General features: G+C 46.4%; 1 protein-coding gene across 3 annotated transcripts in view; it reads right to left on the reverse strand.

Annotated features, from left to right (window-relative positions):
- The window catches only part of ATP2C1 (ATPase secretory pathway Ca2+ transporting 1), a 123,869-nt gene extending 117,621 nt beyond the window's left edge, over positions 1-6,248 (reverse strand). For 2 of the 3 annotated variants that reach the window (XR_004141048.2, XM_031465650.2), the window contains exon 1: positions 5,815-6,248. Coding sequence is in view for 2 of the 3 variants with exons in the window: in XM_031465650.2 (XP_031321510.2) it covers positions 5,815-5,922 (108 nt within the window). In the remaining variant the exon portion in view is untranslated. The remainder of the gene's footprint in view (positions 1-5,814) is intronic. The other variant, XM_010979691.3, reaches the window with a different exon arrangement.
- Between the last annotated feature and the right edge of the window lie 5,836 nt (positions 6,249-12,084).

Consider the following 12,084-nt stretch of genomic DNA (forward strand, 5'->3'; position numbering starts at 1 on the left):
GGGGAGTCTTTAATTTTTATATTGTTATTCAGAGCAGGTATAAGTGCCAGAATGAACAACTAAGTTTCTAAGGTTTAAATTAAACCCAAATGCTTAATTTAACAATCCAGCTTTAACGTTAGCATTCATTAGGAAGCAAAGCAAGAAATGAAACTTCAGTGATCCTGTTTGAACTAGAAAACTTTTCTTAAGTCATTGGAGAGAAACCTTAGAATAGCCTCCAGAACAAAACTGGGTTCCAATCTTTAATTAAAATGTAGGTGCTGTACATACACCCGGCCCCCAGGACCACTCTCATCATTTTAAACCGACCAGGACAGGTCTTGAGCCAGATGTACCTGCCGTGACGGCAAGTGCATCATAAATACTTGAGCACAGCTCTTTCTTCTAATTGAGACTGTAAGCATCACTACACCTAATTCATTTTGACATCCTCATCACCTATAAAAATGCTCCACATGCAGGATATGTGAAAAAACTTGCTTAATCATCGGAGGAGTTAAGGAATTTCACAAAACAAGATGACAAAGCAGAGCTCTATTGTTGCTGCATTCAGTCCTGGCCAGGTCAACATTTGTGTCCCTGTTTACGTAAGGACATCAGTGGTAACATGATTGCATTTACAGGCAAGAATACAGAGAGATAGTAGACAAATTATGTGGATTTATTTTGTTGGAAGATGGTATTATACCAGTTCAAGGGTCTAATTCCAAAAACATATATTTATACATAGCTATTGTACAAGCCCCCTGGCCCTCCTCGTTTTAAGCAGAGTTACCATTAAACAGGTAAGACATGTCAGGTCAGCTCTTACATGTTATTTCTTGTTCAGAAAGAAGTCTTTCTACTTGAGGGAGCAAAGTTCCCCATCATCCCGAGTTCCTGTCTATTAATTAGTCTTCTGTACTTTCCAACCCCTCGTCTGTGGGACACTCGGTGTCCCACTTGGTCACCCAGACACAGAGCACATGGAAGAAGAGATTCCAGTCTATGAGATCACTGCAGAGCAGTAGAAGCTGAAGGACAAGGGCTCAAAAACAGCAGGCCCTCCTCTGTCCCAGGCTCTCTTCTGGTGGTTGCTTGTTATTGGCAAGTTGACCCTCAGGCATCAGCTACCCTCTGGACGTAGCCGGTAGAGTTCTTTTCTCTTTGCCTGGTAGTCACATTGCCCTTTTCTACACCCCTGCTAGACTCAGCGCACCTGGGAAGTCAGGTGCACTGGGAGTCCTCTAGGCCAAATTCCGATGCTGGCACTGAAACAAATGGACCTGTGACCTTGGGCAAATCTCTTAACCTCTGACCCTAGTTCCACATCCGTAAAATAAATTACTCTACACAGTTTCCCCTCGATCTCACCAGCCTCTGCTTACTGACTATAACAACCCTATTTTCACCATTTCTTGGCCTCACCTGCATAACAGGGTCTCAGTCCCCAAATTCCCCAACATCCATGTTCACTCACTTGGTTATACAAACTCATCACCTACTATGTGCCTTATTTATGTTTGCCATGGGGGCTAAAATAGCAAACAAAATCCATCATGTTCCCTGTTTTGGGGTGAAATAAGATTTCTGTTTAAAGAAGAATATTCAGGAACTTAGATTGTAAGGTAACAAGAGTGAACTCGGGGATACACAGTCAAATGCTGTTGCTAAGGTCCAAGCAGAAATGGTGTAGCAGGGTTGGGCAGGGAGGGTGGAGGATTCAGGAACTATTCCAGAAGTAGAATTGTCTAGGCTGGTTTAAAGATGAAGGGGAGATGTGGGAGAGAAAGGGGTGTAGGGGTGACTCCCCAAGTATCTGGCGTGAGCTTCTGTGTTGACTGATGGACATGGGGAGGAGCGGGTTTGGAGTGAGGGCTTGTGACTTAGACACGTTCAGGCTGCAGCATCCTCAACATTCAGATGAGTTGTCAAATAGATAATTGGATACACAAGGCTGACATGCACCAGGGTAAACACACGGTAGATGTCAGCAAATAGTGGGTGTCTGAAGCCATGGGAATGGAGGAGCTCACTCGGGGAGAAGAGACTATCCCACGTGAACTCACAGTCTTCTCTCATCGTCCGGCACTGGCGCCCATGAGTAATGCTGCTGCTGACCCCCGTGAGCAGCCTTCCCTGGGGGTTCACAGGACACTCCATCCTTCACAGGACTCCCTGGGCTGAAGCCAGGCTACCATCTGCCCAGAAGTGGAGCAACCTCTCCCTCCCCAACTCAGAGTCCCACCTGGTCACCCAAGACGCAGAGCAGACTGTCAGGACAGCAGTATGCAAGACAGTATGGCCCGCAAGTCCCTACATTCCCCTCAAGCTCAGACGTCGACATCCGAGCCAGAGCCTGGCTGTTCCCACTGGGCCAAAAGAAGGTATCTGCAATCATATACCCTTGTGCGTGTGTTCGGTAAACCCGCCAGAGCTCATCTGAGAACCCACTGGGGCTCAGGCTAGGTCCCCCCAACCACCACCATTAGAGCACCATTTGAATAGTACTGTTTGGAAATTTTTCATCATCAAATTTTCCCAACCCTCAGCATGATGGATGACCTTAATCTTCCACCCAGCTGGGGACTTGGCTTTGTGAAATGCCTGCTCTAGTGGAGTCTAGGAGTGCAAAGGATGAGATATTTGTTCTCAAAATGATAAATAACCTGTTCACCTATTGATGGCACATCATAATAAAAGAAACAACAAGAACTACCAAACAAAGCAACCCTCAGGCCAAACCTTGATGTCTATACGACACCAAGTGCAAGGGGAGGGACACTAAGGAGAAGCTTTAAACCACAAAGCACCTGTGAACAAGGTGAGTGTAACATGACCAAGACCAGGACACAAGGGGACCCTCCAGGCCCGTCAGGAGATGGCGGAGATGAGAAAGGAGGCAGTGTGCCTGTGGTTCAGGTCACTCTTACACCAGCCTGTGCCAGGCTCCAGGGTGGGCACGAGGGGAGAGAGAAAAAGACGCACCCTGGTATCAAGTGTGGGGGCATGCATGTAGACACGTGGCTTACCACACATCATCAGTAAGTGGCTCTATTAGAGGCAGACAGAATATTCTGGTAAACAAGGGGCAATACTTCACTCTTCCCAGCAGAACTGGAGAAACTTGTTTTTCTCTCTTTTTTTCTCCCTTACTGAGCCCATTTAACCTGTCTTGGAAGAATGTATCCATAATCTCCAGGTGGGCGAATTATAAGTGAAAGACAGAATTCTAGGCTGGAAGGAGGAGCGTATTTGAATGCACAGAGGTGGAGAAGCAGATGGTGTGCCTGGAATAATATTCTCCAAGAGTGTGAATGCAACCGTGGTGGTACCCAATGGTGCCATTTTACACGGCATGTGGACACTGTAGTAGATCACAGTGAATTGTGTGGACTTGAGAAAATTGTCTGTCTTTTAATTCCCTTCCATTCTTGCCCAGGAGAATTTCTCATTTGGCCACTAGGATACTAATCTCCTAAAAGCCAAGTTTCCTTCTTAACAATAGAGCAGGCTTCAGGCTCAGAGATTTCACATCTAATAGTATTTAGCTAGAATTTAATATTATTTTGCTTTTATTATTATATGCTTCTGTTTGTGGCAGATGACAGTGGTTTTCCATGTATAGCAGTAATATAAAAGGTTCTTTCTAAGCAAATGTAAGTGTAGAAAGTGAGTGATCTAAATGCAAGTATAGAAATCTATTAAGTCCATCATGCAGGTGGTAAATACTCGTGGTGGGAGGGGTACCTGTGGTATGTGAGTATCTGACGTGTTGAAAATACTCTCCAGAACAGCCGTTTGCTGTGCTGCTGGCTGGCACTAGATTGTTGTAGATCAAGCATGGTCAGACGGGTCAAGTTTAAAGCCAGGCAGACAGTCTCTAATCTTCCCTCAGTACTTTCTGGCTGCGTGGCCTTGGCCAAGGCCTCTTAGCTCTCGGAGTCTCACTTCCCTCATCGTCGTAACGAAGACCAGCCCCCAGGGACTAAGGGTTGGAGACACCCAATATGCAGGCCCTAACGTTCTAGACATTACTAACCTCCTTTCTAACTTTCCAGCAAACTTCCCAAGGTTAGCTGTGATTGGCTCTGACCTCATTTCTCTAATTCCGGGAGACGTGATGTCTGCAGAGCTATTAACTGGTCTCAGAAAGGATCTGAATATATTACTTTTCTTAATTTCTCCATTAATTTACATGGCAAGCTAAGAAATCAGCACAACTCAGAGCTGCTCCCAGGTCATCCCAGATGGCTGTAAACTGGAGGGGACCACCCACTCAGTCCAAGTCAGAGGACCCATGTTAAATTCTAATAGTCTTCTGATTGCATTTCATAACATTTAAAAAATTAACAAAAAAATTAACTGTACCAGCACTATAGCCACCTCTGCGAAAATTTATAATACTGAGAAGGGGGGGGCAATCACTTAATCTGCATTCCACGGTTCCAGCCCATCCCTTCAGCCACCTCTCCCTCCCCGTTGCTGCCCCTCCTCCCCCTATCAGGAGGCCTGAAGAGGCCTGTGGATGTGGACTCAGCCAGCGTGGCCGACGGCTCAGAGCACCAGCACCTGGGTCTCCGGCTTTCCACTTCAAAAGCGAGCACCTGCTGACACTTGGAAACCAAGAGATCTTGTGATCGAGACCACTTGCCTGAGTCAGAGATAAACTGGAACAGCCCAGCCCCCTCACTGAGCACAGCCTGAATTTCCAGTGCTTGTAAAGCCATTACAGCACGACATAAGCGCAGTGTCCCCTCAAATAGGAGTAACAGTTTTCATTTTTCAAATCATGCATTGACTTTTTGGGAAACCTGTCATTAGAGGATTTTCTGTCTGCTGACCCTTGCTTTTGCGTCTTGGCAGTGTTTTATTAAGTAGGGCATCTCATGCAAATCCAGGGCATGGGTACCATCTCCCCTGCAGTTTTGCGGTCCTAGTTACAAGCATGATGTGCATGCAATTTATGACTCTTTGGGTCTTCAGCATGGATACACTTTATCTTACCACCGCCGTGCTTTTTCCTAAATGAGCCACCAGATTTAAACGGATCCAATACAGCAATTTCTTCTTACCATTTGGTTCAATTCAGAAAAGCAGTTTTTAGAAATGCCTTTTTCATAGATTGTAATGGATAGATAGAACGATGTAAACCTCTAAACAATAAAATGAATGCATGATTTTTAAAAAGAAATGATCAGATATTTTAACAGTTTTTTTTTTAATGTTTATATTCCCACATGCTAGAGTCTACTAATAGAAACCCTAACTTTTGATTGGCTAAAAAGACTGAAAACAACCCTCCACCAAAAAAGTGACTAATCACTTCTGAATGATTTTCACATTTCACATTCATGATTCATAGTGATCTGTTTAAGGCTGCCATACTTACAGCCTACAAAGTGTTTTTTGTTTTTCAAATCCTTGTGATGCCAACATAGCCATAAAAATACACAGAAAGACAGGTGTATTTCTAGGGCCTGATACTCTTTGTCGAGATATTAATAGTTTTAAAATGTTGTATTTGAGGCCCTGGGAAATTATCAAGGAGTCCAGCCTCTGACTCTGAGTAGTCTAGTGTAGCTGTTCAGAAGAAAAGCAAGAGGTTTTATTACAGCACTTGAGCTTAATCACAGGATCTAAATGTTCCAAGTTCAAACAAACCCCCCACACGCCTCCTTGCTCCTCTGCCAAGTCTGAGCAGCTGAATGCAGGTGCCGACTCGCGCCTAGAGACAGGTAAACCGGCAGAAACTGAGTCACCAAGTGCTGTAAGAGCAACACCCTAAGCAAACACCCATCAGCCCCAACAACAATGTAAGCAAAATGATACCTGTTCTTCGGCTCTTTGGTTTCTCAGCATGGATAAATATTTTCTAATTGCATGGAGAGGATATTTTTTGAAAAAAGAGAATCTCGACTGAGGCAACAGATTATCCATGGTGAGGAAGGCACGGAGACGCTGACTCGCCCCTCCCTGTCAGCACCGCATGAAGTCTAGACACTTCACAGTTCCTCTGATGCCTAAGGATTTGCTTGTAGCTTGACCACTCTCCTGCAAACAAAGCAGATATTCCCCTCACAGCTTCCTCTTTGGGGTAGAGTTCTCAGTGAAGCCAGGCAGCCAAGGTCCAACACTGTCTAAAAGCGGCCAGAAACGCAACCAACGCCCAGAGGGCTGCGGGAGCCGAGGAGTGGAGGGGCTGGTCCGCCCAGTGCAAATTGCTCAGTGGTAGTGATGCGACTGTCCTATTTCTAGCAACGGCGTTCTGTTGCAGGCTGTGTTAATATTAGCTAGCTGTGACTTTCCACACCCACAGACTCTCGGGAGGTTTAATCTTAATTCTTCCGACAGCTTTTCTAGCTCTTAAAGAGGACATGACATGTGTTTTTTTTTTTCCTGTATACTTCCAGAATTCTTATCAGCACAAGCACATGCAGACAAGCCTCAGCCGCATCTCAGCTCTAAAGTGTTGAATCATTCAGTCTTGAGAAGCATTGTTTTAGGAGATTTCTTTAAAAAAAAAAATCAACAAATTACTTCAACTCTTCGTTGTCATTAAAGGGTTCAGTGTCAGCACTGAAAACGTCTGGTTTACACGGTCATGCATTATGCAACATGCCCGGGAACCAGATCCTTTTTCTTAACTGAACAATAGCTTCAAACAGATTCTGTTCTGAGTTAAAAGGCTTCTCTCTTAGAATCCTTATCGCAAAACCACAGGCTGAACCCAGAACATTAAATTTCCCCAGGCTTTGTTCTGAGTCTAAGGAAGAAAAAATGTTGCACATTTACTTTCTAACTATTATAAAAAAAAGGGGGGGGGGGTTCATGCTTAAAAAGGAGAACCAGATAAGAGGTCTCTGGTCTTAGGGGACATGAAATCATAAAATTTGGAAGTTCAATATTTTCTTAATACTCTATGGAAGTCACAGGGTTTCTGAGCAAAGTCCCCAAGTAGGCTTTGTTGTTTTATTACCTTTTTAAACTTTGCAGTAGCTGGTTCATTTGATGAAACATTGGCTGCGTCTGTGAGGGGCTGTCATGTAGAGGCCAGGCTGTACATCACCCAAAAATCACGAGGCCCAGAAATTTGCTTTCAAGTGGAAAGAGAGCTGCTCTTTTCCCCCTTCAGAGAGGGCACTGCAGGCTGGGGTGCAGGTAGCAAGCAGAGGTCAGGGAACCCATGTTGCAGCCTGAACCGCCCCTTCAACAGCCTCTCTGGCCCTCGCGGCTGGGCCAGTTACCTTCCGGGAATATACTTGAGCGGCCTAATGTGGGCTGTGCTGTGAGCAGCCCAGGCCATCTGTCTGGCTGGCATCAGCCCACTTGCAAGGTGATCTTCCAGTCTCACCAGGGCCAGGCTGGCCATTCTAGGAAGTCCTCTGCATAGTGCTGCGGGGCGGGCTCCCCGGGGGAGGCCCTGTCCTCCTGTCCCCTCTGCAGGGGCACGGCTTGGTGCTTCCAGAGGCTCTGCCAGCCTTCCTCTATAGGCTGGAGGCAACCAGCTCTAACAAGGGTCCCAGAGAAGCAGCATGCTTGTGAACCACAGGACTCTAAGCGGATGTGTTGTGACTTAGGAGCTGGGCCACCTGGATGCCCTGGCCCTGGAAGGAGGGGCCCTCAGGGCACTGGGAATAGGCAAAGGTGCCATTTATACACACCCTCGAGGAATCCACAAGCTGCCCTTTTACTTCTCTTTTTAAAAATAGCTAAAACTTCAGAGATGCCTCTTACTGAGTGCAGAGCCAGCAGCCTGCCAAACACCCACGGAACGGCTGGCGATCAAAGCCTCTTCCGAAAGGGACCAACACAAAGCAGACTTCATTTCAAATGGTTGTTTCATGACCACCTTGTCCAGGGTTGAGGAGAGTGATGAAAAGAGATGGGGAGGGAAAGAAAAAAACAAACCAAAAAAAATCTATCCTGACCAGACTGAGCATCAAGAGAGAAACTGGTGAAACACATGCAACTAAAATTCCCTTAGGAGTTCAAGTGATACCAAATATAAGTTGTGTCTAATAATTATTGGGCACATGAGATAATGTATCTCATGTAATCCTACAGTACCCTTTGGGGAAATTGGGGCTCAGAGAGGACAAACAACCTGCCAAGTTCACGCAGCCACAACGCAGAGAAGGCATTCCAACCAAACAGGCTGACCCCATCATCTCCAGAGTCTCGGTTCCCAATCCGTTTAAAGCACAGCCCTTTAGCCCACATGCAGAAGTGCGTTTCTGAGGACGCCTCTAAGGGTTAACCTGAAGAAGGAAAGGAGTTGCCTTGTTAAAGAGAAACACAAATGCAGACTGACTGGAATTTAGAGACCAGGATGATTAGGTTAGAGCCCATGCACCTTCATGAAAGACCGCACAACTTCCTACCCCGGATTCCTTAAAAATAAGGCTAATGCTCATTATTTGCCTCTTCAAGTTTCCTTTAGGAAATGATTCTGGTGATCTGGAAGAGTCTGTATTCGTTGATACAGGTTTTCTGCTTCCCAGACTTTGGAAACTACTGTAATCTCGGTTTCTGTCTGACAGAGGTCCATTTCTCTTAATATTTAACATAAACATGGTGTGGGTGAGAGTGGCCATCCCTGTGTGTTCACAGTGTGGCCATCTCCGCACCTCAGCCTGGAGGAGGGCCGCTGGATTGCCCCCAGGACCCAGCCGCCTTGGCGAAAGGCAGTGCCCAGAGTCCTGGCGGCTGCAGTGTTTGTCTGCAAAGACCAGAAGAGCCCAGTGTTTCTTCCCCCTGCAAAGCAGCACAATAAAGAGCAGACGATGGCCTGTTACCTGTACAGCTCACTCCCACCCCTCGTCCTCTATTCGATAGAAAGATAACCAGCAGAAACCACAAACCCAGGAACATCCCTAGTGGAGGCTGCAATCCCACGGGGAGAGGATGTTCGTGTGTTCTCTTTAATTTCTAAGAATTACCTGCTTTTTCACAAATAGCTTGAAATATGAGGAATCTCAATGTCTTCACTTGAAGAGCAACATAAAGAGGTAAAATTAAAGCCAGAAAAAACAGCGCCAAGCAGGTGAAGAGAGAGCTGTTTTCCAGTTCACTCCTTTTCAAATGCTGGAGGAGGTGGGGGGAAAGGAGGGTTTGTGAAGCCATCTAGCACTATGCACTGCACACAGTCGGTGTTTCATTAATGCACACCAATGTATATTCATTAAAGCGGAAGGGAAAGAGGAAAGAATGGGATCCAAGTGTTCAATTTAGGATGAGGAACAGGAAAAAACAGAAAATGTCCCTCCAGGATACCTTTCATTGGCAGGGTTTCCAAACTGCATCAAAAAGGCCCCAAACCCCATTCAAACCCATCTCTCTTTTCCTTCCACTCAGTGCTAAGAGTTTCCATCAGGAAAATGGTTCCATCCTCTGGGAATGAATCCAGCCCGGATATAAAATGAAGGGCAGGCAGTTTGAATGATGGAGGAGCAGCTAGCCCAGAAAACAGAAACCGTTTTTCATTATGAATTCCACTGAGAAGTCACTCTCATCCCTCTAGGTCTGTGGATATTGGTCCAGTCTCCTGCCTCCAAGGACAGTTGTAAATGAAATCAGGAGAGGGAGAAGCGAGGCCTTCACCACTGCTCATCAGGACAAGTTCATGCAGTACCAATATTCTGCCTTCTTGCCCGATTAAAACACTTGTTCACATGACAACATTTTCTTGGTGCCCGTACCATGTAGGGGGTAATTATCTCGTATTAGCATATGATGCATTTTTGTTTTCCCAAAACCCACATTCAGAACCTCCCAAGTTCCTATTATAATCCAAATTCAATATTGCTGGTATTTCGAATTGCTCTGCGACCTATACAACTTTTAAGCTTTCTGCTTTCTGGTTTCAAGTATTGATTTCTCAAATTTAACAATAACTCTGTGGGGTGGGTAGGATATAGCTAAGCTGGGTGCTTAGCATCCACGATGTTTAGGGTTCAATCCCCAGTACTTCCATTAAATTAGTTAATTGATTGATTGATCTAATTTCCTACCTCCTCAAAAACAAAAAAAAATTATTTAAAAAACTTCAATAACTCTGTACCCATGGGACACTTGTCTTCCACACATACAAAAAGTTATTTTCTGCATAGGTGAGGAGACACTTGAATGTGCATCAGAAAAGCCCAGATGGCTGGCCCCAGCCCCAGAGTTTCTGCTACAGTAGGTCTGGGGTGAGGATGAGATTTTGCATCTGTAACAACTTCCCTGGTGAAGCAGATGCTCTGGCCTGGGGACCTGACTTTGAAAACCATGGGTTTGGGTGCTGGTGGGTGGACACGGCCACAAAGGGACATCTCAGATGGAGTGGGAAGGACAGACAGCCTGTTTGCTGGAGCACTAGGAGACTTTCCATCAGCTCCACATCTTAAAACGCACTTCCCCAGGGGTGGTGGCTTTCCTCGCAGCCACTCTTGCTGGAGCCTTTCCTAGCAAGAACCCCTCCAAACACCCCAGTGGAATCTGCTGGGCTCTGCCTGCAGTGTCTGGGGTGCTTTGAGATGGGCCCTCCGCTAACTCCGCCTCCTCTCACCCAGTCTTGAGTGTCCTCTCAGGACCTGACTGAAAACCATTCCTTTAGCAGAAACACAACATGCCCCCAGCACACTTACTGTTCCCGGTGGGCTTGGGGGCGGGTCCCTGGAGCCCTGTCACCTTCTCCTCAGGACACGGTCTCCTCCCAGCCTCTCCGCTGCAGCCATTCTGGGCTCCTTCTGAGAGGAGGAAACCAGAAGAAGAAAGGGGGGGGGATTGGTTCAACCCTGGGGAACCTTCAAGCTGGCAGTCGTGCTACCTATAATTGTGGATGAAAACTAGCAATATGATTTCAGAAATAAGGAAAATACATGTTTCCCTTAGCTCTGCCTAAGTAGGAGGCTGGAGGGAGGGGGAAAGTGCGGCAGGTTGGTGTGCCCTCTAGTGCCTGGTGGTTTGAGAATTAAGGATGTAAGTGAAAGCAGATGTGTGACTGGGCCAGGCCCACCCCACCTTGGCAGGTGATGGCCCTTGGGATAAAGAAGTGATTGATGTAACCCACCTTCTCATTTCTCTGACTCCATTGCCTGGGAAAAACTCAGGGGCCAGAGAGCTTAGAACCTCCAATGAGCCTCAAATACTGTCTTGGGTTCTGGTGGAAAGGCCCAGGCCTGAGGAGCATATCTGGGTAACTCACCCAGTTTGGCTGGGCAGTCTAATGGAGGTGGCAGCCAGATAATCTAAAAGAGAGAGATTGTGCATGCAATTTGGGGGAGAGAAATTGCCTGTCACAGTGAGGCCTACACAGTCATGTTCCTCCACACTGGTGTTCTTGAGTTTTTCTAATACAAAAGGCAGTTACCCTGCACATGAAAATGATGTCTGCCCTCAGCTGAACCACCAAACAGCATTAGTATTGGTGCAACCCAGACAAAACACAGCTAACAATCACCTGGGTAATTATGACCAGAATGTAAATTTTTCATTGCTAAAATCTTAGGTGTCAAAGTCAGAGGTATATGGGATGATGTGTTTGTTTGTTTGCTTATGCAAGACTTGTTAGGTGTTCCTTAGAGCCTTGCTAATCCTGTGGTCCACACACCGGGGCATTCGTATCGCCCATCCCAGAGCTTGAGAGGGACACAGAATCTCAGGCCCCACCCTACATCTCCTGAATCTGAATCTGCATTTGGACAAGAGTCCCACGTGACTCTTATGCACCTGAAAGTTTGAGACCAATGCCTGGGGATAAATGCAGAACTCCTACATGCCTCCACCCCACCACGCACATAGCTTGACCTTTATCTCTCCAGGATACCTGTCCCTCGTCTGTAGCTCCCTGGCTGGGGACTTCTTCACGACCTCCGTCAGTGCAGTCACTGCGCCTCGTCCACTGTTACGTCAGTGCCTCACAGGTGCTCAGTATGCCTTTATTTAAGGATGGATGACTGAGTCTACGTGTCGGGTAGCACTTGGGTGTGAGCTGCCTGGAGTTTTCACAGATCTTGTCAGTCTCTGAATCCAGACTGATTATGTTAGAAGTAACAGCCCACTGGTTCACGTCTGCATCTGTTTGTGTAGAATCTCCTATTGCTGAAAACTGCCACC

Source organism: Camelus dromedarius, chromosome 2 (genome assembly GCF_036321535.1).
Source record: "Camelus dromedarius isolate mCamDro1 chromosome 2, mCamDro1.pat, whole genome shotgun sequence".
NCBI classification, from domain to species: domain Eukaryota; kingdom Metazoa; phylum Chordata; class Mammalia; order Artiodactyla; family Camelidae; genus Camelus; species Camelus dromedarius.